The sequence below is a fragment of the Syngnathoides biaculeatus genome, chromosome 6 (assembly GCF_019802595.1).
Source record: "Syngnathoides biaculeatus isolate LvHL_M chromosome 6, ASM1980259v1, whole genome shotgun sequence".
NCBI classification, from domain to species: domain Eukaryota; kingdom Metazoa; phylum Chordata; class Actinopteri; order Syngnathiformes; family Syngnathidae; genus Syngnathoides; species Syngnathoides biaculeatus.
Genome location: NC_084645.1, coordinates 4,508,994 through 4,536,803, shown reverse-complemented (window position 1 = coordinate 4,536,803; position 27,810 = coordinate 4,508,994). Strand labels below are relative to the sequence as shown.

Genomic DNA, 27,810 nt, shown 5'->3' with positions numbered 1-27,810 from the left:
CTCTTGGAATTAAGTAATGAAAATCTCGATCAGCGAACTTAGTATTTTCCACCTTCCGCTGTTGTTGGGACACACCCTCACACCCCGCTGGTCATGTCAGTATTAGTTATATATACTGCAAACTATCACACGATTTGTCAATTTAAACTGCACCCATTGCACAATTGTCATTTCACTGGTCGATAACGGCGAACCACAAATGGGTTAGGGCACACTGTATAAGCTCAACATAATGTGAGGGCTTGATGCACTCTAACTGCTCTGAAAGACTCTGCATCTTCACAGAACTGTGACTCTTATAAGAAATAATTCAGTTTTATATATATACATATGTATCCAGTGAAGAAAATAAGTAATTGAACACCGTGTTATATTGCAAGTTCTCCCACTTGGAAATCATGGAGGGGTCTGAAATTTTCATCGTAGGTGAATGCCCACTGTGACAGTGTCAAGTTGTTTTTAACTCCCTCAGTTCTTTGCCCCAACTTGAAAAGTGCCTTGGTCTTCAAACACATGAACAAACAGGTGCATGTCCACTGTGAGAGATAATCTAAAAAGAAAAATCCTGAAATCACAATGTATGATTTTTTTTTTAATGATTTACTTGTGTGATACAGCCGAAAATAAGTATTTGAACCAATGTTAATATTTGGTAGAGTGTTTGCAATTACAGAGGTCAAACGTTTCCTGTAGTTGTTCACCAGGTGTGTACACACTGCAGGAGGGATTATGACCCACTCTGTGATAACCAGGACTTGAGGGCGGACCCAAATGCACGACTTGGTGGACAGGAAGGCAGTTAGGAGAAAGTCTTTATTCGTTCCAAAGTCAGTAACCGGGGAGTCAGTCAGCACAAGCAGCAGGAATAGGACCGTCAGGCTTACGGGGTTAGTCAGGAAACAGGCGTTGGTTGGTACAGGGGAGGTTGGAATGCAGGAGTGCGGGAACGAGGCATGGGTGGCGACGATCTGACAAAAACAGATAATCCGCTGGGTCCTATAAATACAGTGGTTAATCACTGCTGATGAGGCGCAGGTGTGTGCCTCCTAATCAGTGCAGGTGTGCCGGGACCCGCACAGGCAGGGCTGGACCGGCAGGACCATGACACACTCCTCCACACAGATCTCTGGATCAGACAGGTTTCTGGGCAGTCGCTGAGAAACATGGAGTTTCAGCTCCCTCCAAAGATTTTCTATTGTGTTTAGGTCTGGAGACTAGCTGGTCACGCCAGTAACTTTGTTATGCTTCTTATGGAGCCACTCCTTGGTTTTCCTGGCTGTGTGCTACGGGTTATTGTCATGTTGAAAGACCCAGCCAGACCCATCTTCAATGCTCTGACTGAGGGAAAGAGATTGTGCCCCAAAATCTCACAATACATGGCCTCGCTCATCCTCTCCTAAATACAGTGCAGTCATCCTGTCCCATGTGCAGAAAAACACCTCCACAGCATGATGCTACCACCCCCATGCTTCACAATAGGAATGGTGTTCTCATCATCATTAGTCTTCCTCCAGACACGGTTAGTGAAATTCTGACTAAAAAGTTCCATTTTAGTTTCATCTGACCACAAACCTTTCTCCCATGACTCCTCTGTATCATCCGAATGGTCATTGGCAAACTTAAGACGAGCCTTAACATGTGCTGGTTTAAGTAGGGGAATCTTCCATGTCATGTATGATTTCAAACCATGACGTCTTAGTGTATTACTAACAGTCTCCTTGGAAACGGTGGTCCCAGCTCTTTTCAGGTCATTGACCAAGTCCTGTTGTGTAGTCCTGGGCTGATTCCTCACCTTTCTCAGGATAATTGAGACCCCACGAGGTGACATCTTGCAAGGGGCTCCACTCCGATTGAGATTGACCATCATGTTTAGCTTCTTCTATTTCCTAATGATTGCTCCAACAGTGGACCTTTTTTCACCGACCTGCTCGGCAATTTCTCCGTAGCCCTTTCCAGCCGTGTGGAGTTGTACAATTTTGTCTCGGGTGTCTTTGGCCATGTTACAAGTTTGAGTCTTACTGATTATCTTGGGTGGGCAGGTGTATTTATGCAGCTAACGACCTCACACAGGTGCATCTGATTCAGGATAATACACAATACATTATAAAGTGGAAGTGGACTTTTAAAGGCGGACTAACAGGTCTTTGAAGGTCAGAATTCTCGCTGATAGACAGGTGTTCAAATACTTATTTGCAGCTGTATCGCACAAATAAATCGTTTAAAAAAAATCATACATTGTGATTATCTCCTACTGTCAAGTCAACTAACAGGAAGACAAACCCTAACCCTAACCCTGTCCTCCTCCAGACCTGAAGGGGGTAGAGAAACGTCAATCACACAACTCTTCAAACTTCTTGTCAGAGGCAAGGGGTGGCCATATTGGTCGCAGACAGCATGTGAGCTTGTGTGGGACAAAGAAAGCCTACCAGGAAAAGGAATAAATTACTAACAAACAACTGAAGCAACTAAAAAACCTAAAGGCACCCCTCAGTTTCCGGTCAGACACAACTGGTAGGGAAAGGACTTGGATGCTCATAGGTTAATTTGTGTCATTTCAGTTACAAGCTATGTTCTTTGTGTTTGTCTAACTTCTGAATTAATCTAAAGTATTCATGGAGACAAAGTGAATGCTTTTGTTTGGTTTATTCAATCAGTTATGGTGCTTATTTGCTTTTTACTTTGTTACTTTTGAATACTTAAATGTATGTCATTAATTTACTTAAAAAGTGATTAGTAAGGTTGAAGTAATGCTTTGATGACCTATTTATTTAAACCAAAAATAATGCAATGTGTTCAATGTGCTTCTTTGTTCAAGATTTTCAAACTAATCAACATCTAATCACCCTCCAACCACCCTCTAACCACCTTAACCATCAATATACTGTGAAAAGGGGAAGATTTGAGTTGTTCATGTGTTTGAAGACCAAGGCGCTTTTCAAGTTGGGGCAAAGAACTGAGGGAGTTAAAGACAACTTGACACTTACACAGTGGGCATGCACCTACGATGAAAATTTCAGACCCCTCCATGATTTCTAAGTGGGAGAACTTGCAATATAGCAGGGTGTTCAAATACTACTTGCACACACTGCAGGATGGAGATATATTCAATGTCTATTGTTCTTATTTGTTTGTTCTTCTTCTCAGTACTCAACATGAATGTGTACCAAGTAGCTATCAAAACAACGTGAGCTCAAACTACGTAGAAACGACTGTAATGGGCACATTTTTTAAAAAGTAAGCATTTCAATTGTGTGCGCTCTCCCATTTTTTTTAAATGTCCCTATGACACTCGTTTTACATAGTTTTTGTTTTGATAACCACCTGAAGCCATTGAGGCGAGCTATCGTTGTTTCGGACTGCGGCGTGACTTCTGGGTTGCCGGCATCATTGGCGCGAGTGATGACACGTTTCTTTTAAAAGCAGCTACACAACTAGCCGTTGCAGTCGACATTTTTTTTTGTCTTAGTTTAATTTTAAACAAACTCATGTGCATGTGTTTCTGATCTTTGGTGCAGTACCAACAAACATGCTACGCCAACAATCATAAGATGCAAGCTCCCAGAGGAGCTCTGAGAGCTTAGGTTGGGGGTGCACATTATACGTTTTTTAACACACTATGTACCTGTATACGTCTATACAATGTGATTGTATTTTTTATTTTTCATCCATACCTAAATATAATGCGCTCTATTAACTTTTTGAAAATATTTTGGGAAAATTTTGTGCATTATTTTTGAGAAATTATAGTACATCCGCTGATGTTCATCTTTGAGGATTGTCAAATCTCACTTATCCCAAACTCCCATCCACTTACAGGTATTGTGAGGGTCCTGACCGGCTCTCTGTTTAAAGGGTTAAAGGTCCCTGTTCTCCCTGCGTATTACACAGTGGACTGTAAACAGCAACAGGAGCTTGCTTTATCTGGTGTCAGATCGAATTTGTCCAGGTTCTCGAAGCCATCTTTGGAACCATCAAACCCGCCTATGTTAGGTCTCACAGGGTAATCTTAATAGATGGGTTGAACGCTAACAACACTCCTTTAAACCTGCCGGCTCCCTATCAACTTATTGCACTTAGAATGACATGGGGTACATTGATGCCTAATTCAGCAAACACAATGCACCGATGCAGACACATGCAAACACATGCTGTTACAACACACTCCCCACTTCGTCTGTCATGACCAGAACACTGGGCTGAACCCAAGATGTACGACTCACAAGACCAGGTACAGTTCTGGAAGCGTGTTCATTTGGTCCAATGTCGGTACACAGGCATGCAATCCAACCAGGCAGCGGTGTCAAAATCAACAGGCATAAAGGCAGAGCTGTCAACGAGGCAGGGTTCGGTACACAAAGGATCAAAGACAGTGATGAAGGGTTGTGGGAACGTGACATGGAAGTACAACGATCTGGCAAAGACCAGACCGCACGTGTGGTAATATATATGGACCGTAATTACCGAGACAAAACACAGGTGAGTGCGTCTTTTCGGAGCAGATGCGTGCCGGGTCGAGGACAGACACACCCATGACAGTACTCTCCCAACTAAAGGCTGGCACCAGATGGCCCAGGGGCCTCAGTATGCACGGCGTGGAAGTCCCTGATGAGTGAGGGGTCGACAATGAACTGCGAAGGAACCCACAACCGCTCCTCTGGACTGTGGCCTTCCTAATCAACCAGGTACTGCATCCCCCTACTCTGATGGCACTACGACAGGAGCCGGCGTATCGTGTAGACCGGACCCCCATCCACAATATGAGGGGAACAGGGGGGCTAGCAGGCGGGACCAACAAGGACACTTAAGCAGGCTTGAGCAGGCTAACGTGAAAGGTAGTGTGAACCTGCATCGACTTTGGAAGTCTCAACTTCATGGTGACTGGATTAATCACCTTTGCAATCAGGAACGGACGGATGGACCTGGGAGCAAGCTTCCGGGATTCCACTCAGAGTGGGAGGCCCTTAGCCGACAGCCAGACTCAGTGACCTACCCTGTAAACCACTGCCGGCACCCTCATAACTGTCCGCCGCGGCCTTATCAGAGCGCCCCTTGCGCAGAAGCATCTTTCAGGTTCGCTCCCAGGTCCTTTTTCAGCATCTCACAATGACCAACACAGATGCCACCGATGAGTTGGAGTCTATAGATGGTGAAAAAAAGAGTGTGGATAACTGTGCACAACGTGAAAAGGAGACATACCTGTGGATGCTGAGGGAAGAGAGTTGTGAGAGTACTCGACCCAGATTAACTGTTGGCTCCACGGGTCCGGGTCACAAGAAGCAAGACACCATTTCTATGTCCTGATTTATACGCCCAGTCTGGCCATTGGTTTCAGCATGATGGCCTGAGGAAAGGCTCACTCTGGCCCCTATTAGGGAGCAAAATTCTTTCCATAACCGGAAAAAGAATTTGGGCCCCTTGTTGGAAACGATGTCAGTGGTTAGACCATGCAACCTAAATATGTTATTCATCATGAGCTCAGCTTTCTGTTTTGTGGAGGCGAGTTTAAGCAGCGCAAAGAAGTGAACAATTTTAGAAAATCGGTCTATGACCCTAAAAACTGTGGCATGACCCCACGATGCTGGTAGCCCGTTCACAAAGTCGAGAGAGATATGTGACCACAGGCGACATGGCACGGATAGAGGGCATAATTCCAATGCTGGGCGCTCCCGGGAGAGTTTGTTTGATGCACAAGCAGGACAGGCGTTGTTGACGTACTCCCTGATGTCTTCATATTCGGCCACCAAAAGCATTGTTCTGTCACAGAGTGCGTTTTGGCCATACCCAATTGGCATACTGTGCAGTTGGTGTGGGCCCAATCAATTACCTGACCCCTTAGCAGAGGAACGACATACATCTTGTCTTCGGGGCATCCTTCTGGACTGCGAGAGTTCTTTAGTGTGTCCGCAGCAGTCAGTTTCTTGGATAGAAATGCGCAGTAGTGTAATCTTCCGTCCTTCAGACTCCTCTGTGAGAGGACCACCTCTATACTCGAATCGGACGCATCAACTTCTCCAATGAATTGCCCTTTGGGATCCGGCAAGATGAGGATAGAGGCGGAGGAAAAGCTGGCTTTGAGCTTACGGAAGGCCACCTGGCAACTAGGTTCCAGTCGAAGGAACTGTGGGCTGAGGTTACCGCATGTAACGGGGCCGCAACTGTACTAAAGTTCCGAATGAATTTTCTGTAAAAATTGCATCACCTTGCAACTCATAGGAGTGGGCCAAGGAACAATGCTCTCCACCTTGTGGTGATCCATGCGAATCTCACCCTCCGCCAAGACAAACCCCAGAAATAATGCGGAAGGTTGGTGGAACTCAGATTTTCCCATTGTGATATATAGATCATGACGCAAAAACTGCTGTAGAACTGCTTGAACATGCCCAACATGGGACTTTTCATCCACGGAGAATATTAGGATGTTGTCCAGATACACAAAGACACTTATGTAGAGCATTTCGTGTAACGCATCGTTGACAAAGTTTTGAAATGCTGCAGGGGTGTTCGGGAGACCAAAGGGCACCACCAGATATTCATAATGCCAAATGGACATATTAAAAGTGGTTTTCCACTAGTCCCCTTCTCTTATCCAGACCAGGTGGTATGCACTTTTCAAGTCGAGCTCGGTGAAAACGCTGGCCCCCTTCAGGATTTCAAAGGCTGTGAAAATAAGGAGGAGAGGGTACCTGTTCTTTACTGTAATGCTGTTTAGTCCTTGATAGTCAATGCAGGGGCGTAGGGTTTTATCCTTTTTCTCCACAAAGAAAAAGCCTGCCCCGGCTGGCGACGACAGAAGTCTGATGAGTCCTGATGCCAGCGAATCCTCCACACACTTCCTCATTGCTTGGCCAAAGAAGTCCTTTGAAGTAGAATTACACCGGGAGTTTGTCTATCTTACTTTCTAAACTCAGACCTTAATTCTCATCATTCAGGTTTTATCTAAAAAAAAGTAAGGAAGTAAGTTTCTTTCAGCTTGTCCTGTTAGGGGTCACCGCAGCGTGACATCTCAGATGAACGCTCATACTTGTTTGGCGCAGTTTTTACACCAGATGCCCTTCCTGACACAACCCCTCTTGGGGAGTGGAGGCCCCAGTGGGATACGAGCCCATGACCTCTGGTTTACCAAATGAATGCTCTAACCACTGAGATATGGGGCCTCCAGGTTTTATCTAAGGCAATGGTAAACACAATGCTATTTTTTTAACACCCCTTTCAGCAAAGTCATACTGAAATTGATGTCTTTTTGTTTTGGTTGCAATGTACTAAATCCTTTCAAAAACCCACATCTCTCCACTCCATTCCCCAAAATAAGAAAACTAACAAAAAGTATTTCCTTCAACATTACCAAGACAAATAAACTAAGACAAGAATAGCACTGAACATCTCTTTTTGTGCATTCCTGTTGCCCTGCAGATTCTCTGCTTGGTTAAAATTCCTTGTCATTTCTGTGCTCCGGGGGCTTCTCCACCCAATACTATAAATCTGCAACCACTATGACAGTCTTCAGTAATTATAAAATATGTAGGAAAAATTAAGTTCGCGCCATTTTGTATTCTACTAGTAGGAATTTGGTAGTGGGCAGTAGGTAATGACATTTTCATTTTAATTCAAAGGCGTTCAACATATGTTGTTTTAGTATTATCCTTACCTGTACACCGTTTTTTAAAGGTATTAAAAATACTTGTTGGAATGTTCACTCCTTGGGGGATTTATAGCTGGCTTTAGACCAGCATCTTTCTAAAATACCACAAAGACGTGCACAAACTTGCAGATGGTAGATAAATGCATTTGAAAATAAAAGTTTATATCGTGTTCCATTCACTGCTTTCACTTTGGTGCTTTTTAGACCTTTATACAGTTTTGAGTTTTATCTTTGAATTGTGTCTTCCAGCATGGAGATATGCCATCAAAAGAACAACATCACCATGTGTCCTTTGTGTGATAGAGTGTGCAGCTATTGGAGCCTAAGTTCTGCTTGTGGAACTGCAAGGGCCAGTCACCTATTTGACAACCCAGCTACTGTGTTCTTCTCTATATTCATGGCTCTTTGGGGTGGGTAAACGCACGCACGCACGCGCGCGCGCACACACACACACAAAACACATGTACATAAGTTGTATTCTTGCTATTATAATCATGCTGTACACAGAAGTATCAAGAATATATATTGTATATTATATACAGTATGAAGGGTGGCACTCAATTAAAAAAAAACCGTCTCATTCCTTAGAGGATTTGTAATTAATGAATCTTGATTAATCACATTTAAATCCATCCATCCATTTCCAAGCCATTTATCCTCACAGGAGTCGTGGGAGTGTTGGAACCCATCCCAGCTATCATCAGGAAGCGGGGTACACCCTGAACTGGTTCCAGCCCAATGTCAGGGAATATGGAGACAAACAACAGTCACACTCACAATTACACCTAAGGGCAATTTAAAATCCTCAATGAATGCATGTTTTTGGGATATGGGAGGAAAAAGAGAAATACCACATAGGCACCGCCGGGAGAACATGCAGACTCCACACGGGCACGGCCCGGGATTTGATCCCTGGTCTCTTTGGGCTTGCTCTCCCTCTTTTGCATGGCAGCTCCATCTTCAGCACCCTTTTACCAATATACTCACTGTCTCGTCTCAGGACATGTCCAAACCATTGAAGTCTGCGCTCTCGAACGTTGTCTCCAAAACATTCAACTTTGGCTGTCCCTCTAATGAACTCATTTCTAATCCTATCTAACCTGCTCACTCCTAGAGAGAACCTCAACATCTTCATTTCTGCCACATCCAGGTCTACTTCCTGTTACCTTTTCAGTGCCACTGTCTCCAATCCGGACATCATGGCTGGCCTCACCACTGTTTTATAAACTTTGCTCTTCATTCTAGACTCTTCTGTCACATAACACACTGGAGACCTTCCGCCAGCAATTCCAACCTGTTTCTTCATTTCTTTACCACACTTACCATTGCTCTGGATTGTTGACCCTAAGAATTTGAACTAAATAAATACTTTTCATCTATATAGCACACTACTGACACCAGTCAACACATTTCCATCTCTATCCTTAATCACCCTTACCTGCTGCACATCCTTCCCATCTCTATCACTCTGTCTAGCCAGCCTGTAGAGATCCTTTTCTCCCTCTTTCATGTCCAACTGAGTGTACATGTCGTCATATGCCTCTTGTTTAGCCTTTGCTACCTCGACCTTTGTCCGAAGTCGCATCTCAATTTATTCGTTTCGCCTCGCCTCAGTCCTCTCAGCGTCCCACTTCTTCTTCACTAATCTTTTTTCTTGTATGATTTCCTGAATTTTGGGGTTCCACCACCAAATCTCCTTCTCTCCTTTCCTACCGAGGATACCCCAAGTACTCTCCTGCATGTGTCTCTGATCACCTTGGTTGTTGTAGTTCAGTCTTTTGGGAGCTCCTCGTGTCCATCAAGAGCCTGTCTCACCTCTTTCCGGAAGGCCGCACAACATTCTTCCTTTCTCATCTTCCACCACATGGTTCTCTGCTCTACCTTTGTCTTCTTAATTTTCCTACCCACCACCAGAGTCATCATACACAACCATCCTATGCTGTCGAGCTACACTCTCCCCTACCACTACCATACAGTCAGTAACCTCCTTCAGATTACATCGTCTGCACAAAATATAATCCACCTGCGTGCTTCTACCTCCTCTCTTGTAGGTCACTCTATGTTCCGGCTTCTTCTGGAAAAAGGAGCTCTTCCTTTAAAATAACCCCTAATCCATTTCTCTTCCCAAATAATTGAAACCCTGCTCCTAAACCTCTAGCCTTACTTATGTTCCACCTGCTCTCTTGGATGCACAATACATCAACGTTTCTCCTAATCATCATGTCAACCAACTTCTGAGGTTTTCCTGTCATAGTCCCAACATTCAAAGTCCCTGTTGTAGGGTCTGTGCATCCCCCTTCTTCTTCTGCCGATGAATCCGGTTTCCTCCTTTTGTTTCTCTTTGACCCAAAATTGGTGAATTTCCACTAACACCCTGCAGGTTAGTGATTCCCGGGGGGCGGCGGGTTGTAATCCCAGGCCATGACCGATCCGGTATGGGATTCTCTAGATGAATGCTCATATTTGTTTGGCAGTTTTACGCCAGATGCCCTTCCTGACGCAACCCTCTGCATTTATCTGGGTTTGGGATCGGCCTACAGATTGGACTGGCTTGTGCCCCAACAAGGCTGCATTGCTGTATACTCGTGTAAAGAAAATGTTTTCTTATATATATATATATATAAGTAATATTTTCTGGAAATTGGAGTAATATTTTTGCCCACATAGGCAACACCTGTGCCTAATTTGTCATGACACAGTAGCTGTTTTCAAGGAAATCACTGTTAAGCGGCACTACCAGACAAAACATTTTAATTACGACAAGCTTACTGGAGACTAATACGGCAACGGTTTGAAACAACTGGAAGCTGTTTAATGGCACAGTGGCGCTTTTTCACAAGAGCCTGTGAGTCAAATGAAAATACTACGAGGGCGAGCTACATGGTGGCAACGCTGAGAGCATAGTGCTGCAAACCTATCATTGATTGTGAATTTATCAAAAGCTAAAAATAGTTGAGAAAATGTGTCCTGAGAAGAAACAATATTTTTCCAGTTTGCCTGGCTCTTAACACTGTGGTACAGAGCTGATTGAACATCCCAGCGCCTCATTGGAGCCCAACATATGCATGGATAAAGGGATAATAACATCTAATCTAGCAATGTTAGCCTCATTACCTCTGGTAGCATGACCATAATATGTTCTATTAACGTGGTTAATGTAGTGGGTACATGGTATTGCTTTAAAATTGTATTTTTTGGAACATACAATTAATTAAAAATCACAAGCAATGATAAACTAACCCATCGGTCAGAAATGTTTTGAAAACTCTCAGCTGCCTGAGGCCTCCTCACGCCATTTCTGTTTGCTCGTCTTGCCCAGTTGTTATAAGGCAATGGGAATATTTTCATTGTCCAAGTTTGGCTATTCTACACTGTAATCATTACAGTTCAAACTTATTTTCTGCAAGACAGGTGGATTTCTCATGACAAAAAATAACCATCATCAGACTTTTTTATTATCTCTTCATTGTCTTCTATTCTGTCTCTAAACAAAAGCTGCCATGTTCATGGAGCATTGGAAGAGGAGACAAATGAGACTTAATTACGAGTGGGACCTCACCGGGTTCGAAGACGAGGAGGTAAGGCTGACCGTAAATGTCTGGTTATTTGTATGGCCCATCCAATCAAGTCATGATGTTCTGAGTTTTCCAAAGTCACAGTTAGTCGTGTGTATGTTCACAGAAAAGCAAATACCGAACATACAACATTTTTCTTTCAATTGTTCTAAATAATAATCAAAAGTAATTACAACTACTGACAGTATCCTCCCATAGACTAAATACACTATGTATGTTACGGTAATTAGACAAAATTGGGTGTGAACCAATGTATGTTTGTTTGCAGTGGTGGGTGGTGGAGATTTCTCAAAGGATGTGGACGTGTTTATATAAAATATACTATATATATATATATATATATATATATAATATATATATATATATATATATATATATATATATATATATATCCATCCATCCATCCACCCATCCATCCATCAATTTTCTCTGCCACTTTTCCTCACAAGGGTCGCAGGGAGTGCTGGAGCCTATCACAGCTGTCATGGGGCAAGAGGCAGGGTACACCCGAACTGGTTGCCAGCCAATCACAGGGCACATGGAGACAGACAACAGTCACACTCAGAATCACACTTAGAGGCAATTTAGAGTGTCCATGTTACATGTTTTTGGGATGTGGGAGGAAACCGGAGCACCCAGAGAAAACCCGCACAGGGAGACTCCACACATGGAAGGCTGGGATGGAACCCAGGTCCTCAGAACTGTAACGCCAACGCTCTCCAGGAGATTTTTTTTTTAATTTAGTTGTTACTGCAGCAAATAAGGATTTGAATACCTATCAATAAGCAAAAATTATGTCCCTCAAACACCTGTTTGTCCTCCTCTAAAAAGTCCACCAGTATTCCACCTGTTATTCTTAAATGTTAAGCACCGGTAAGAGTTTGTTAGCTGTATAAAGACACCTGTCCACTGCACAGAACCAGTAAGACTCCAACAAAGTCTCCTCCAAGGTCTCCAAAAAAGGTTGATACTCTTAACTTCTGTTTGGTGCATAGGCACAAACAATAGTCGGGACCTATCACTGACATCCCCTCTCCACCCTGTAGGGGGTGGGAGGCTGCCCTCTCATTCACTGGGGCGATCCCCAGCGTACAGGCACCAAGACATGGGGCAATGTGTACACCCTAACCTGCTCGGCACCTCTCACTCTGGCCATTTCCAGAGTGAAAGGCAGTCTGACCCCTCTCACGAAAAGTGGTACCAGGGCCCAAATTGTGTTTAGAAGTGAGTCTGACTGTATCTCGTTGAAACTTTTCAACCTTTCACACGACCTTCAATGCCTTCCCTGCCAGAGAGGTGACATTCTATGTCGTTAGACCCTGTGTTTGTAGCCAGAGCCAGCCACAGATTGGCATACAAAGGTCCCTGCTCAGGCCGCCACCCAGCTCAACTACGCACCTGAACACCTTGGCCGGCAATGACCTCATGAGAGGGGCGCCCCATATTACATCTTCGGGCTTTGCCCAACCTTGCCCACTGGTGACAGGAGTGGCCAACAGGTGCTTGCTTTTGAACCAAAGATTTAGGGCTAGCTCCAAAAGGTGGGCAGCAGTGACCCGCATCCAAGCAAGGGAAACCTTGGTCGATTGACTTTATTCGTAATTAGGGATCACTGAGCCATACTTTGTCTGGTGCCTCACTTAGGATCTGTTTGTCTGTAGCTCCTAGGACACAAAAACCCCTCCACTAAGATAAGGTGAAACTTAGTGACATAATTTAATCAATAAGGTTTAGTATGGGGCGGCACGGTGGTACAGCTGTAGAGCGTTGGCCTAAAAGTTCTGAGGACCGGGCTTCAAGTCCCAGCCCCGCATGTGTGGAGGTTGCATGTTCTCCCCGTGCCTGTGTGGGTTTTCACTGGGCACTCCGGTTTCCTCCCAAATCTCAAAACATGCATTAATTGGAGACTATAAATCATCCCAAGGTGTGATTTTAAGTGTGACTGTTGTCTGCCTCCATCTGTCCTGCGACTGGTTGGCAACCCGTCCAATGACAGCTGGGATTGGGTCCAGCATTCTCGTGACCCTCGCAAGGATAAGTGGCTCAATGTGTGTGTGTGTGTGTGTGTGTGTGTGTGGTGTGTGTGTGTGTGGTGTGTGTGTGTGGTGTGTGTGTGTGTGTGTGTGTGTTGCTGAGTGTTTTTGAGTTTTGAAGTGTACCTGCATGATCTGAAAATGTTTGAAACATATTTCATGACACATGTCATTACTGTATTTTAATTACATATTTATTTCATTTTTGGCATGTCCCCTATGACGAGTACAAATATTAGATCTTGGTTTCCCTTGCCCCGATGCCTTTGGAGCCAGTCTTGGAGGTGGGGTTCGGAGGCAAGCGCCTGGTGGCCGGACCTGCTCGGCTGGGCACAGCTTGAAAGGGTAACATAGGCCCCCCTTCCCATGGGCTCACCAACTGTGAGAGGGGCCTAGGGGTGAGGTGAGATGTGAGAAATGGCCAAAGGTGGGGCCCCTTGGTGATCCAATCCCCAGCTACAGAAACTAGCTCTAGGGACATGGAATGTCACCTCTTTGGCAGGGAAGGAGCCCGAGTTGGTGCGTGAGGTAGGGGGACGGGTCCTGACTGTTGTTTGTGCCTACGCACCAAACAGCAGTTCAGAGTACCCACCCTTTTTGGAGTTCTTCGAGGGAGTGCTGGAGAGCACTGCCTCTGGGGACTTCATCATTTTGCTGGGTGACTTCAATACACATGGGGGCAATGACAGTGAGACCTGGAAGGGCATGATTGGGAAGAACACCCCCTTCGCCCCGATCAGAATCAGAGGAGTGTTCCATTACTGGACTTCTGTGCTCATAATCATTACAGTTCAAATTTATCATTACTTGGCTAAGCCTGACCCCGAGCTGCCACTCGGTCATGTCTTGGTGGGGCTTGACCTGCAGACACCTCTTGCTTATGCCTCAACGGTGCCTGAACCACAGCTGTCTCTCGTACATGTCTCGGCGCTGCCTGACCCGCAAGCTCCTGTCATGGTCCATAACAAACACCATGTTCAGGCATAAGGGTGTCCACATGTGCACTTTGCACCAGGACACCCGAGGTCGCAGTTCATTGATCGACTTTGTGGTCGTGTCATCGGACTTGTGACTGCATGTCTTAGACATTCGGGTGAAGAGAGGGGCAGAGCTTTCAACTGATCACCACCTGGTGGTGAGTTGACTCTGATTGTGGGGGAAGATGCCGGTCCAATGTGGCAGGCCCAAATGTATTGTGAGGGTCTGCTAGGAACGGCTGGCAGAATCCCCTGTCAGAAAGATTTTCAACCCCCACCTCCCAAAAAACTTTAGAATTAACTATGGCTGTAAAAAAAAAAGTTAGGATGGAGTCATCTCCTTGGTACATTGAAGCGTATTTCTGCCACACGCTTACCTCCGTAAACCTCCGTGACATATGGTTAATTATTATTTTTAAATATGAATTATTCTCAAATGAGTCAATTTAGCGTTATAAATACTTCTTGATAACTTGAGATTGAGAAGAATAATTCCTACCTGAAATGAAATGATTGCTACACAGACGTGTGTCTTTTGTTGGGTACCATCCCGTTTAATTGCTAAAATCCATCGATCTTTTCTTTTCTTTTCAGATGGTATTCTATTAAATGATCTGTTTGAAGAACTATCTCGTCTATTGTGACAATCAAAAGCACAATAGGTCTCGGCTATTGTGAAAAATCTGCTACGGTGCACTGCCGAACAGCTTTGTTTGACTGGCATAATGGTGCCGTGAAAACGGGGATGTCATGTGCACGATCTCTATAGGGGATCAGACTCTTCAGCCTTGAAAGGCTTAAGGCCAAATGTCAAGCTCTCAATTTACCAGTCGATGTACGTACCTACCTTCACCTATGGTCACAAGCTGTGGGTCGTTACGGAAAGAACAAGATCCTGGATAGAAGCCGCCAAAATGAGTTTCTTCTGCAGAGTTTCCGGACTCTCCTTTAGAGATAGGGGGAGAAGCTCGGTCATCCAGGAGGGGCTCAGTGTCGAGCCGCTGCTCCACCGCCTTGAGAGGAACCAGATGAGGTGGCTGCGGCATCTGATCCGGATGCCTCCAAGACGCCTCCCTGGTTAGGTGTTCCAGCCATGTCCCAGTGGAAAGAGACCCCGGAGATGACCCAGGACATGCTGGAGAGACTGTGTCTCTTGGCTGGCCTGGGAATGCCTTGGAATCCCTCCGGAAGTGACTGGGGGAAGGGAAGTCTGGGTACCCCTGCTGAAGCTTCTTCCCCCAAGACCCGATCCGAAGAAGCGGTATAAAATGGATGGATGGATTTTGGCATTCTTAGTCCTCCATATGCGCGACACCATTGAGGACAAGCTGTATAAGGGACGGATAAATAAAACAATTTATTCATTCATTCATTTAGCTTCCATACTGCTCATCCTCAGTGGGGTCACGGGGATCCTGGAGCCCATCCCAGCCTATTCTTGGCGAAAGGTGGGGTCCACCCCAAACTTGCTCCCAGCCAGTCACAGGGCACATATAAACAAACAGCCATTCACAATCACAGTTACAACTATGGGCAATTAAGAGTAAGGACTAGAGGCTTTTGTTTGTTTGCTTCATCCCTGCTGTTCAGGCAGGTGAAAATATATTTAAGTACTGTTACAAATAAAAGTATCTCTCCACTAGACGCCTCCTCCATATAGGCACCTGGTACTGTCTGCACTTTAGAACAGTATATACATGTCTGATTTACATGTAAATGTTGCAGGTTTTTCTCGATAGTGCCACAAATCTCAAATGTCCTTGAGTAAAACTGAACCTCCCAATAGCTTCTGTTTTGTTATTAATGTGTGACTGAGCCACTGAGTGTACGAGGCTTGCACGACATCATATACCTGCAATGAATAATTTGTATCATTTGTCTGTGTAGTATATCAATTACTTTTCATGTTACCACTGATCAGGTTCTTCAGATTGCCTTCACTAACAATAGATCTCTCCCCTCCACCCTCTCCTCTGTTTCTCTTTGTTTATTTTTCACAGGAAGCACTCAAGGTTTGGATAAAGTATATTTTTTACATATGTTATTATTCTGTCTTTCTGCTACTCTTAAATTATTTTCTCATGCTTATCACTACAGTAAATGTATTAATAAAATACACTGTAAAACATCCAATAAAATAACTTGCCAATGTTACAGAAAATGGAGCATAGTGCCTCTGGACCGAACAGCTCTGAGTCCCCACAATATTTGGAGTCCTGAAGTTACACCCTCTGGGACACATTTGATCTTCTGTGGGACTTTAATTAAGGCAAAGACTGTGACACCAGGAAGGGAGTGATTTGGATGAACTCCCTCCCCCAACTAAACCTGAGTAGTGCTTTGTTATTGGACAACGATGGTTGTCACAAATTGTCCATATCAAACACCATGTTCAACTATAAGGGTGTCCACATCTGCAGTTGATACCAAGACACCCTAGGTCACAGTTTGACAAGTTTCTAGTTGTGCGATTCAACTTGTGGCCACGTGTCCAGCAATTTTGTGAGAAGGGTTGCGATGTCCACTGATGAGGATATGGTGGTCTATTGGCTATGGTGAATGTGGCGGATGCTGGTTTAGCCAAGCAAATCTAAACATAATGTGAGAGTCAGCTGAAAATGTCTGGCAAACTCCCCTGTTAGAAAGAGTTTCTCTTCTCTCCTCTGACATAACAATGAGCATGAAAGGGGCTGATCCATTGGTAAGTCAAACCTTGAATTTAGGAGAAGCAGTCTATTTATCCTGGTAGGAGAACAGCGAACCAGCTTTATACCCTCGGTTCCATGTCTTTGTGGACAAGGAAAAATGTGTTTGACCCTGTACTCTTGGGGTGTTGCCCAAGGAATGTGGGTTATCTGACACCCTGAAATGGGTCATTTGGTCCCTGCACAACTGGTGGCAGTGTTTGGTCCCCATTGCTGAGAGTTAAGTCTCAACTTTTCATGATGAGGGCAGACACCACTAAGGCTGTTCTTGGCCACTGACTGTTAATTTAGAATTTAATTTTGAATCAAAATTTTACAGGTGCTGGCTGGGAGAAGAGAGCATGTGCTTTAGTGATATCTGCTTTTTGGAGATGATGATTTCATTTGCTTCATATAGCTGTAATCTCCACCAAGGGTACGAGAGAGAGAGAGAGAGAGAGAGAGAGAGAGAGAGAGGAGAGAGAGAGAGAGAGAGAGAGAGAGAGAGAGAGAGAGAGAGAGAGAGAGAGAGACAGAGACAGAGACAGAGACAGAGAGAGAGACAGAGACAGAGAGAATCAGGAGCACTAAATATAATCCCTCAGTCTGAAAAGGTTGGATGGTCATCTTTGGGTTGTGGACTCCTGCCCCAAGCATAGGTCCTGTGGGACACTAATCACTTAGCCATAAATACCCCTTGGCCAATGGAAAATCAGGGCTGCATCTGAAAGGCAAATGTGATTTACAGGTTAGTTACATTCTCACCCTCACCCTCGTGACTGAAAGAACACAATTGCAGATACAGGACAAAGTGAGCTTGTCAGGGTACTTCCACTTCAGCTCTGGCTGGGGTAGCTGATGAGGATGCAAGGCAAGAAGGTCTTCGAAGCACATTCCATTGGAAGGAGACCTTAGGTAAGACCCAAGATGCACAATTTCTCCTAGATGGCCTGGGAAAACTTTTGGATCTCTTTGGTAAAGCTGGAGGAAGTGGCTTGGGAGACAAAAGTCTGGGCTTCTCTGCTTAAACTACTCCCCCGTGACCAACACGAGAAAAAGAAGAAAATGTTGGGAGGATGGATATGAATCAATATGTACAATAAATAATCTATGAATTATATACTGGTCACAAACATGGGACAAAGGGTAGGACCCAAATGCAGGACTCTGAGTGACATGATTTCGAGGGTGGTTTTATTCCAGGCAGAGGTCATAGGTAGGCAGTCCAAAAAAGGCAAGGGAACAAAAACAAGTGTCAAATGGCAATGTCCAAAAACATGAAAATGATGTCGGATAACTACTAGGCAACTCACGCGAGACTCAGACAGTCTTGTATAACAAACTGGCAACTAGTAACACAACATACACGGCTTAAATACTTAGCATAATTAGAGCAAATGAGGTGCAGGTGAGGAACTGCTGCTGGACGCACGGCCCTGACAGAAGTCCCTCCCAACGAGTGGATCCCCGATGCGATTACAAAGACAAAAACAAAACACCAACCAGGGCCGGGCGGAATGGGGTCCAGATAATGGCCCAAACCCCCAACCCAGTCTGTCCGGTGGCCATCGATCCCACCCAAAGCAAGGAGCTTGGTTAAGCAGCGAAGGGTCCTATGGAGCCAAACAAGTGGACGTCCGTGAGGAGGGTCACAATGGCACAACGTGATCCAAACAGGAACAGGAGAGAACTGCGGCAAAAGAAAACTGCTGAAGCAGGAGCAAAAGTCAGCAGTTGCTGCTGGTTGAGAACCAACCGAAGCATGGTCGAAAGGCGTGGCTGCTGCTACCTGTCGAGCACCGCCAAAGCATGGTCGAGAGGCGGCGCAGTGCCAGCTGCTACTGGTCGAACATCGCTGAAAGCTGGTGGTCGAGCACAGTCGAGCAATGGTTGAGAGGCAGCTGCAGCAGTTGTTGCTCTTTGAGCGCCACCGAGACATGGTGCAAAGGTGATGGCGGCAGCTGCTGTTGGTCAAGCACCAACAAGGCATGGATGAGAGACCTTCGGCGCCTGCTGCTGCTCGTCGAGCGCCACTGAGACATGGTCCAGAGGTGGTGGCGGCAACGCCTGTTGGTCGAGCACTAACGAGGCATGGTCGAGAGCCGGCGACGGCAGCTGCTGTTGGTCGAGCACCAGCGAGGCATCGGCGAGAGGTGGAGGCTGCTGTAGCTTGGGCACCACCAAGGCAAAGACAAGAGACGACGGCTGTTGCCCAGGCACCGCTGAGGAATGGGTGAGAGTCGATAGCTAATGGTTGGGCACAGCTGAGGCATGGGCGAGAGAATGCTGCTGCTGCAGGTCGGGAACCACAGAGATATGGGCGAGAGGTGGCTGGGTGTCAGGCACTGCTGTGGCATGAACGACAGGAGCTTGCGGGTCAGGCAGCGCCGAGACATGTACGAGAGACAGCTGTGGTTCAGGCACCGTTGAGGCATAAGCAAGAGGTGTCTGCAGGTCAAGCCCCACCAAGACATGACCGAGTGGCAGCTCGGGGTCAGGCTTAGCCAAGTCATGAGCAAGAGACGGCTCGGGGTCAGGCTCTGCCGAGACATGAGGGAGAGGCGGATGGGTGTCGGGCACTGCAGTGTCATGAACAAGAGGAGCTTGCGGGTCAGGAAGCGCCAAGACATGTACGAGAGACAGCTGTGGTTCAGGCACCGCTGAAACATAAGCAAGAGGCGGCTGTGGGTCCAGCCCCACCAAGACATGCCCGAGAGGCAGCACAGTGTGTGGCTGTGCCGAGACATGATGAGTGAGAGGCAGCTTGGGGTCAGGCTTAACGGAGTCATTACCAAGAGGTGGCTCGGGCTCAGGCTCCACCGAGACATGAGCAAGAGGCAGCTCAGGGTCTGCAGATGTTTCCTTAGCCTGCTGATAGAGACTTAGTAGGAGTTGATACGAGAGGGGCAGAGTAAACAGGAACTCAGGAAAGTGAACTGGGAAACATGGGTGGTATGGAACGAGTTGACTCAGGGTTGGATATTTCTTGGCGTGACTTGGGCGGAGTGAAGCGGGACCCATCAAGCTGTGCACTACTTGGACAGTTGCACTGGCCACCACGTGGGGGTCCCAGATAAATGGCCAATCAGGTGCCCCAGAAAAGGTCAGAGGGAGAGGACTTGGGTTTAGACATACAGGGTAACACAAATTGACTTGCACTAAAAGTAGGGAGGGAAAAAACTAAATCTATATTAGAGTCAGCAGCACAGTGGAGCTGCTGTACAACAGTTCTGAGGTACGTGGTTGAAATCCTGTCCCTGTGTGGAGTTTGCATGTTCTGCCCGTGGTTGCGTGATTTTCCTCCGGGCGCTCTGGTTTCCTCCCACATCCCACCAACATGCATTAAATGGAGAGTAAATTTCCCCTAGGTGTGAATGTGTGTGCGCCTGTTGTCTGTCTCCATGTGCCCTGCGATTGACTGGTAACCAGCTCAGGGTGTACCCCAACTCCTACCCGATGACAGGTGGGATTGGCTTCAGTACTCCTGCAACCCTCATGTACTCCTGCAACCCTCATGAGGATATACGGCTCAGAAAATTTATGGATATATCAGGGTCAGAATCAGGCAGCTGGTCATATAAGTCAAGCTCATCAAGATAAAAAAAAAAATCAGTGTCTAAAAAAAACAGGTGGCAGTGAATGGGTTGGATGAGGAGGATCATCATAATACATGGGAGGCGCAGGAGAAAAGGAAGGCGAGGACAAAAAGACTGACCACTCAGAGAGGGGACACTTGGTCCACAGGCTGAGTGTGCTGGGAGGCAGACCGGTGGCTTGACAGGCGATGCCGCGTTTTTCCCGCTGGGCCCTGTTGTGGCCAATTTGAACATGGGACAAGGGTAGGAACCAAATAAAACTCTGAGGCAGTGGCAAGATATTTTTTTTTTTCCAGGCAGAGGTCATACACAGGTCGGCAGTCCAAAAAAGGCAAAGGCACAAAATCATGTGGCAAAAGGCAAGGTCCAAAAACATGAAAATGAGGTCAGATAATTACTAGGGAAAAACAAGATTGCAAGCGATTGTGTTATAAAGAAACACTGAAAGTGAGTGGTAATTACGCTGAGCTCTCACTGATTAGTTAAGCCCTCTGAATCCCTTCTGCAAGAGTTGCTGAGTAGGTTGAGAGAAAACAGGCTACAGGGGAGGTGCTCTGCATTCTCTTGGCCATGAAATTTAAGACACAACACACTAATGTACTCTATTATAGTCTATATTTGTCTGATTGAGTGTGTCACTTTCAGCTTAGTTGTACTTATCAAAACGAGCTATTTTTGTACATTCTTTTGTACTATGTTTTTACATTTATACACAATACAATACTATTTTTCTTGATAAGAAACGAGAAAAAAATGTGGATATTTACTTAATAGCCTAAGGAATTAAATACTGTAATTTCTGGCCAATAAACCGTGACTTTTTTCCACACGCTTTCAACCCTGCGGCTAATTTGTTACAATTTTTTTTAATGCCTGCAAGGGGGCACTCGAGAGTGAGACCGGTGGAATATATGTGCCAAGTAAGGTATGTTTTTTTTTTTTTTTTTTATATAACCAGCCCTGTTAGCGCTGCGCTAGCGTTAGTGCTGTGCTAGCGTGTTGCTGCTGCATCCCAGTGATTTTTACGGTATATGTATTTTTTAACCGGTCCTGTTAGCGCCACACTAGCGTTAGCGCCGCGCTAGTATAGTGCTGCTGTGTTACTGCCGAGTCTCAGTTTTTTAGGTATGTTTTTCTTTTTTTTTAACCGGCCCTGTGAGTGCTGTCCTACCATGTTGCTACTGTGTAGCTGCTGCGGCTGTTTTTTTTTTTTTTTTTTTTTTTTTTTTTACCCCTAAGCTGTCATTTTAAACAACCCTGTTCGGGCCACCGTGTTTTTGCTATGTTAAGCTAAGGTAAGGCATTAAAACTTTCAAAACTCTTTCTGTGTACCATCTTTCTTTGTAAATATCTGGTGTTTCAATGTGGCCACTTTGGGCTTTTACACAAGTGCGGCTTATATATGTACCAAATGGTATTTCCTTTACAAATGTACTGGGTGACGCTTATAATTAGGTGCGCTCTCGAGGACGGAAATTACGCCATGTGCTACCAGGATTTGAATTTGAAATGTAAAGTGATCACATTTTCAATACTTGTATTACAGTGTAACTTTTCAATGTTAACAATTCATCTGGCTATAATTCACTGTCTGAAATTCAACCGGCAACAATTTGCAGTCTGAAATTCAACCGGCTACAATTCGCTGTCTGAAATTCAACTGACTAAAAAGTTGCTGTTTTCATTCGACACCATAGTATAGATTATTCAAATTTCTTTTTTACATTGGAAATACAAACTTTTTCTCAAAGGGTCCATGGCTATCTTAAATTTGCCTCGTTTCTAGCCCTTTTTACCCAATTTTTCTGTCCATTACCACCACAGGACCACCCCAGAGCAGAATATGAATTCCAAGTCACGCAGAAGTCTCTAAGCAGAGATCACACAACACAGTACAAGGTATGCTTCATTGGAAATGTTTGAATCTGGAGTAACATTTTAAAAAGTTACATATTTGTGTGTAAGTTCCCCAGGTAGGCATCAGAAATCAATATCAAATTCAGATTTTTTAAAAAGTCACACAATGCATGTTTCACGGTATCAGTTATAACGTTAAACAAGCCGAAATGAGTTCAGTGATACCTTTCATTTGGTAAAGAAATACAGCTTCAGCTCACGCACTGTTTGGGGTCACCAGCAGTTTGGCAATGACAAGGAAAGTTCAGTTGTGCTAACTTTCTCAAGCCATGTGAAGCGAAGCAAAGCAAAGTAAATTTATTTGTATAGCGCATTTCATACACGAGGTAACTCAATGTGCTTTACATGATTAACATTCCATGAAAACAAAGAGATAAAACATTGACATTGGGATAGAAACAAAAATGACTAATATATATATATATATATATATATATATATATATATATATATATATATATATTTAAAAAGAGTGCAGTTAAACCACGTACAGTGCAAGAAATTATTAAAAAGTGGAAATACTCTAAAAAGTGTAGCCTGGCCAGTCCTCACACCCTGCCTACACTGTGTTGTGTTCTGGTGTATAGAGGGAGACCAGACAAAGAGGGACGCTGGACACAAAGGCTGCTGTCTGTCTGACTGTTGTTTTATTCCTGCATCATATGAAATGAAATCAAGAGTGTGAGCTTCATGCCAACCAAAAGGCCACCTCTCGCAAACAGATTCATGGCTGATTCACATTATGCTCTGCAACCTCACAATTTTATGAAAAATAAAACATGTATGAATAATTTGTACATAAGATTAATAACCATTAACAAGCCAGTGCTCAATGTACAGTATTAAAATAATTCAACCAAATCACCATGTGAATGGATTACCAGGAATAATAAAAAATAAAAAAAATACGCATCTATATAAATAATGAAAAAAATATACATTTCTCACAGGAACACTTCCATGTTAGTCAGCAATACATTGTAAAAATTAACTCTAATAATTGGAATCCCATGTCAGATTAGAAATTAAATTACAATACCGTAGATAATCCAAAAAGGATTTGAGGGATTTTGGTGAAAGAAAAAAAAAACAATATAACCAACTCTCTTTTCTCTTGTATGTTACAAAAGCATGACAAAAAATGTTTTCAACCTGGATTTAAAAACATTCACACTTGGAGCTAACCTCACCTTTATTGGCAAATTATTCCATTTGTGTGCACCATAATAGCTAAATCCTGCTTCACCGTGTTTGTTTTGGACTCTGTGCTCCAGCATTTGACCTGAATCTGTCAGAGCTCTACTGGGTTTGTATTCTGTAAGCATTTCTTTCACGTATTCAGGACCTAAATCCTTTAGTGATTTATAGACTAGGAGCAGAACTCTCTATTCTAAAGCTGACTGCAAGCCAGTGCAAGGGCTTTAGGGTGGGAGTTATATGCTCTGACCGCTTTGTTCTGGTCAGAACGCGAGCTGCAGCTTTCTGAATGAGCTACAGTTGTTTAATACTTTTTTGGGAGTCTAGTCAGAAGACAATAAACTGAAAAGCATTGGCCTCACAGTTCTGACGTCTCGGGTTCAATCCCAGACCCGCCTCTGTGGAGTTTGCATGTTCTCACCATGGGTTTTCTCCAGGCACTCCGGTTTTCTCCCACATTCCAAAAACATGCAACATTAATCGGACACTCTAAATATCTCCTAGGTCTGATTGTGAGTGCAGCTGTTGGTCTTGATGTGCCTTGTGATTGGCTGGCAAGCAGTTCAGGGTGTACCCCGCTCCTATATATACAGTGAAGAAAATAAGTATTTGAACACCCTGCTATATTGAAAGTTCTCCCACTTAGAAATCATGGAGAGGTCTGACATTTTTATCGTAGGTTCATGTCCACTGTGAGAGAGATAATCTAAAAGGAAAAATCCAGAAATCACAATGTATGATTTTTTTCTAAGGATTTATTTGGGTGATACAGCTGCAAATAAGTATTAAAAACATCTGAGAAAACCAATGTTAATATTTGTTACAGTGGGTTTTGTTTGCAATTACAGAGGTAAAAAACGTTTCCTGTAGTTATTCACCAGGTTTGCACACTCTGCAGGAGGGATTTTGGCCCACTCCTCCACACAGATCTTCTCTAGCTCAAACAGGTTTCTGGGCTGTCGCTGAGAAACATGGAGTTTCAGTTCCCTCCAAAGATTTTCTATTAGGTTTCCGTCTGGAGACTGGCAAGGCTACACCAGGACCTTGATAGGCTTCTTACAGAGCCAGTTTTTCTGGCTGTGTGCTCTGGGTCATTGTCATGTTCACAGACCCAGCCATGACCCATCGTCAGTCCTCTTAATGAGGGTAAGAAGTTGTTCCCCAAAATCTCACAATACATGGTTGCGGTCATCCTTAATACAGTGCAGTCGTGCTGTCCCGTGTGCAGTAAAAAAAAAAACTCAAAGCATGATGCTACCACCCCCATGCTTCACAGTAGGGATAATGCTCTTGGGGTGGAAGTCATCATTCGTCTTCCTCCAAACACGGTTGGTGGAATGGTCATTGATCAAGTCCTGTCGTGTAGTCCTGGGCTGATTCCTCACCTTTCTAATGACCATTGAGACCCCACGAGGTGATATCTTGCATGGGGCTCCACTCCGATTGAGATCGACCATCATGTTTAGCCTCTTCCATTTTCCAATTGCTCCAACAGTGGACCTTTTTTCACCTATCAGAAGGAATCTGAAAGAACTTTGTCCACGTTCCAGGGGAGGCAGGGGACATTAAGTCAGAGAGGATGATGTTCTGCACCTCCCTTGATGAGGTGGCCGACTGGAGCTATGGCCGTAAGGTGGTCGGTGCCTGTCATGGCGGCAACTCCAGAAGATGTTGGTGGACACTAACAGTGAGGGATACTGTCAAGCTGAAGAAGGAGTCCTATTGGGCATTTTTAGCTCGTGGGACTCCCGAGGCAGCTAATAGGTACCAGCTGGCCAAGCGGATTGCAGCTTTGGTTGTCAGTGAGGCAAAAACCCGGATATGGGAGGAGTTCGGTGAGGCCATGGAGAACGACTTCAAGAAGGCTTTGAGGAAATTATGGTCCGCCGTCTGGTGTCTCAGGAGCGGGAAGCAGTGCACTGTCAACACTGTGTATAGTGGGGATGGGGCACTGCTGACCTCATCTCGGGATGTTGTGAGTTCGTGGGAAGAACTCTCCCAATTTCATAAAGACTCTGGATGTTGTGGGGCTGTCCTGGTTGACACGCCTCTGCAACATCCCATGGACATCGGAGACAAGGCCTCTGGAATGGCAGATTGGGGTGGTGAACAGTGGAGGGTTTTTTTCCAATGAAAGTGCATCACACTCCTCAGCCTCCCTGGTAAGGTCTATTCAGGGGTGCTGGAGAGGAGGGTCCATTGGGAAGTCGAATCTTAGATCCAGGAGGAGCAATGTGGTGTTCGTCCTGCCCGTGGAACAGTGGACCAGTCTACACCGTCTCCCGGATCCTCGAGGGTCATGGGAGTTCACCCAACCAGTCTACATGTGTTTTGTGGATTTGGAAAAGGCGTTCGTCTGTGTCCCTCAGGGAGTCTTGTGGGGGGTTCTTCAGGAGAATGGGGTACCAAACCCACTGATACGTGTTGTTCGGTCCCTGTACAACCAGTCCAGTTCACAGCTGAGTGTGAAGCAGCTCAGATGGGAATCAGCACCTCCAAATCAGGGACCATAGTCCTCAGTCGGAAAAGGGTGGCGTGCCCTCTTCGGGTCGGGGGTGAGATCCTGCATCAAGTGGAGGAGTTCAAGTATCTTGGGCTCTTGTTGACGAGTGACAGAAGAATGGAGCAGGAGATCGACAGACGGATCGGTGCAGCGTCTGTAGTGATGCTGACTTTGTATTTGTCCATTGTGGTGAAGAGGGAGCTAACTCGGAAAGCAAAGCTCTCAATTTACCAGTCGATGTACATTCGTACCCTCACCTATGGGCAAGAGCTGTGGGTTATGACCGAAAAAACAAGATCCCGGATACAAGCGGCCAAAATGAGTTTCCTCCGCAGGGTGTCCGGGCTCTCCCTTAGAGACAGGGTGAGAAGCTCTGTCATCTGGGAGGGGCTCAGTGTCGAGCCGCTGCTCCCCCGCATTGAGAGGAGCCAGATGAGGTGGCTGGGGCATCTGAGCCAGATGCCTCCCGGACGCCTCCCTGGTGACCCAGGACACATTGGAGAGACTATGTCTCTCAGCTGGCCTGGGACTGCCTCAGGATCCCTTCGGAATAGCTGGAAGAAGTGGCCGGGGAAAGGGAAGTCTGGGTATTGTTAGGTCCAAAGCACGGACTTCTCGCTCAATGTGGACCTAGAAGCTCACGGCACCAGGATAAAATGATTGAGACAGAGGCAGAGTTATTTTTTACCAAACTGCAGTTTGGGGAAAGTTCGGGGGAAGAAGAACATATCCTCCAAGCCCGCCCGTAAGACTCTCTCCGAGTCTCCCCAAAACCACACATTTTATTGAGCTCCACTCATAGGGTGGGGGAGAGCAGGTTTCACAAGACAAGTAAAGTTGTTATACAGAGACAGTTAATCTTCTCAAGGCCGGGTGTCCTCTGAGTAGACACAGTTCTTCCTGTTACAAAAACCCACAAGAATGCAGCTATCATAAATTTGCAGTCATCTTGAGCTCTTAAACTTCCCATAGACAAACAGCACACACACGCATCCCTGCACAGCAACAGAGTCATTAAAAGAGATTTATGACACATGAGGTGATACATTTCACAGGCCTCTGTGAAATGTGTAAGCTTATCTTACAGTATCCCTGCAGAACTACTTCCCCCATGACCCGAACCAGAGAAGTGGGAGAAAATGAATGGATGGAACATTAGGTCAACATTCTCATAGTAAATACAGTATATTGTACTTTTCTTTCCTGTATGTGCTTTCTGTTCTACAGCTCACCATCAATGTCAGTGCACCTGTTAAAAATCTCTTTTCAAAAGTTTTTGTTTTTCTCAGATGGAAAAGCTGACATGTCGAGATCGCCTCCCAGCCTACATGACAAACTTTGTTGCAATGTTGTTAATGGTAAGTTTTCACTAGATTTCTTAATGGTTGTAATATGATACATACGCCAATTCCAATGAAGGTGAAACAAACACAAAAAATACAATACAATAACTTGCAAAATCTTTTCAAGCAATATTCAACTGAATATAAAGACAAGATACAATATTTAATTTTTTCATGAATGTTGTTGTGTTTTTGCAAATATTCTCTAATTTTAGAAATTTATACCTCTCAAAAACATTGCTGCAGCAACAAAAGACTTGGAAAGTTGTGGAATGTTAAAAAAAAATGCCTATTTGGAAGATACCACAGATGAACAGGTTAATTGGAAACAGGTCAGGTTAGTGGG

General features: G+C 44.9%; 1 protein-coding gene across 7 annotated transcripts in view; it reads left to right on the top strand.

Annotated features, from left to right (window-relative positions):
* The window catches only part of LOC133502021 (anoctamin-1-like), a 199,870-nt gene that overhangs the window by 75,410 nt on the left and 96,650 nt on the right, over positions 1-27,810 (top strand). For 6 of the 7 annotated variants that reach the window (XM_061822299.1, XM_061822297.1, XM_061822296.1 and 3 more), the window contains 5 exons: positions 7,889-8,049; positions 11,135-11,217; positions 16,225-16,236; positions 22,329-22,403; positions 27,411-27,479. In XM_061822299.1, the coding sequence (XP_061678283.1) occupies positions 7,889-8,049; positions 11,135-11,217; positions 16,225-16,236; positions 22,329-22,403; positions 27,411-27,479 (400 nt within the window). The remainder of the gene's footprint in view (positions 1-7,888; positions 8,050-11,134; positions 11,218-16,224; positions 16,237-22,328; positions 22,404-27,410; positions 27,480-27,810) is intronic. The other variant, XM_061822294.1, reaches the window with a different exon arrangement.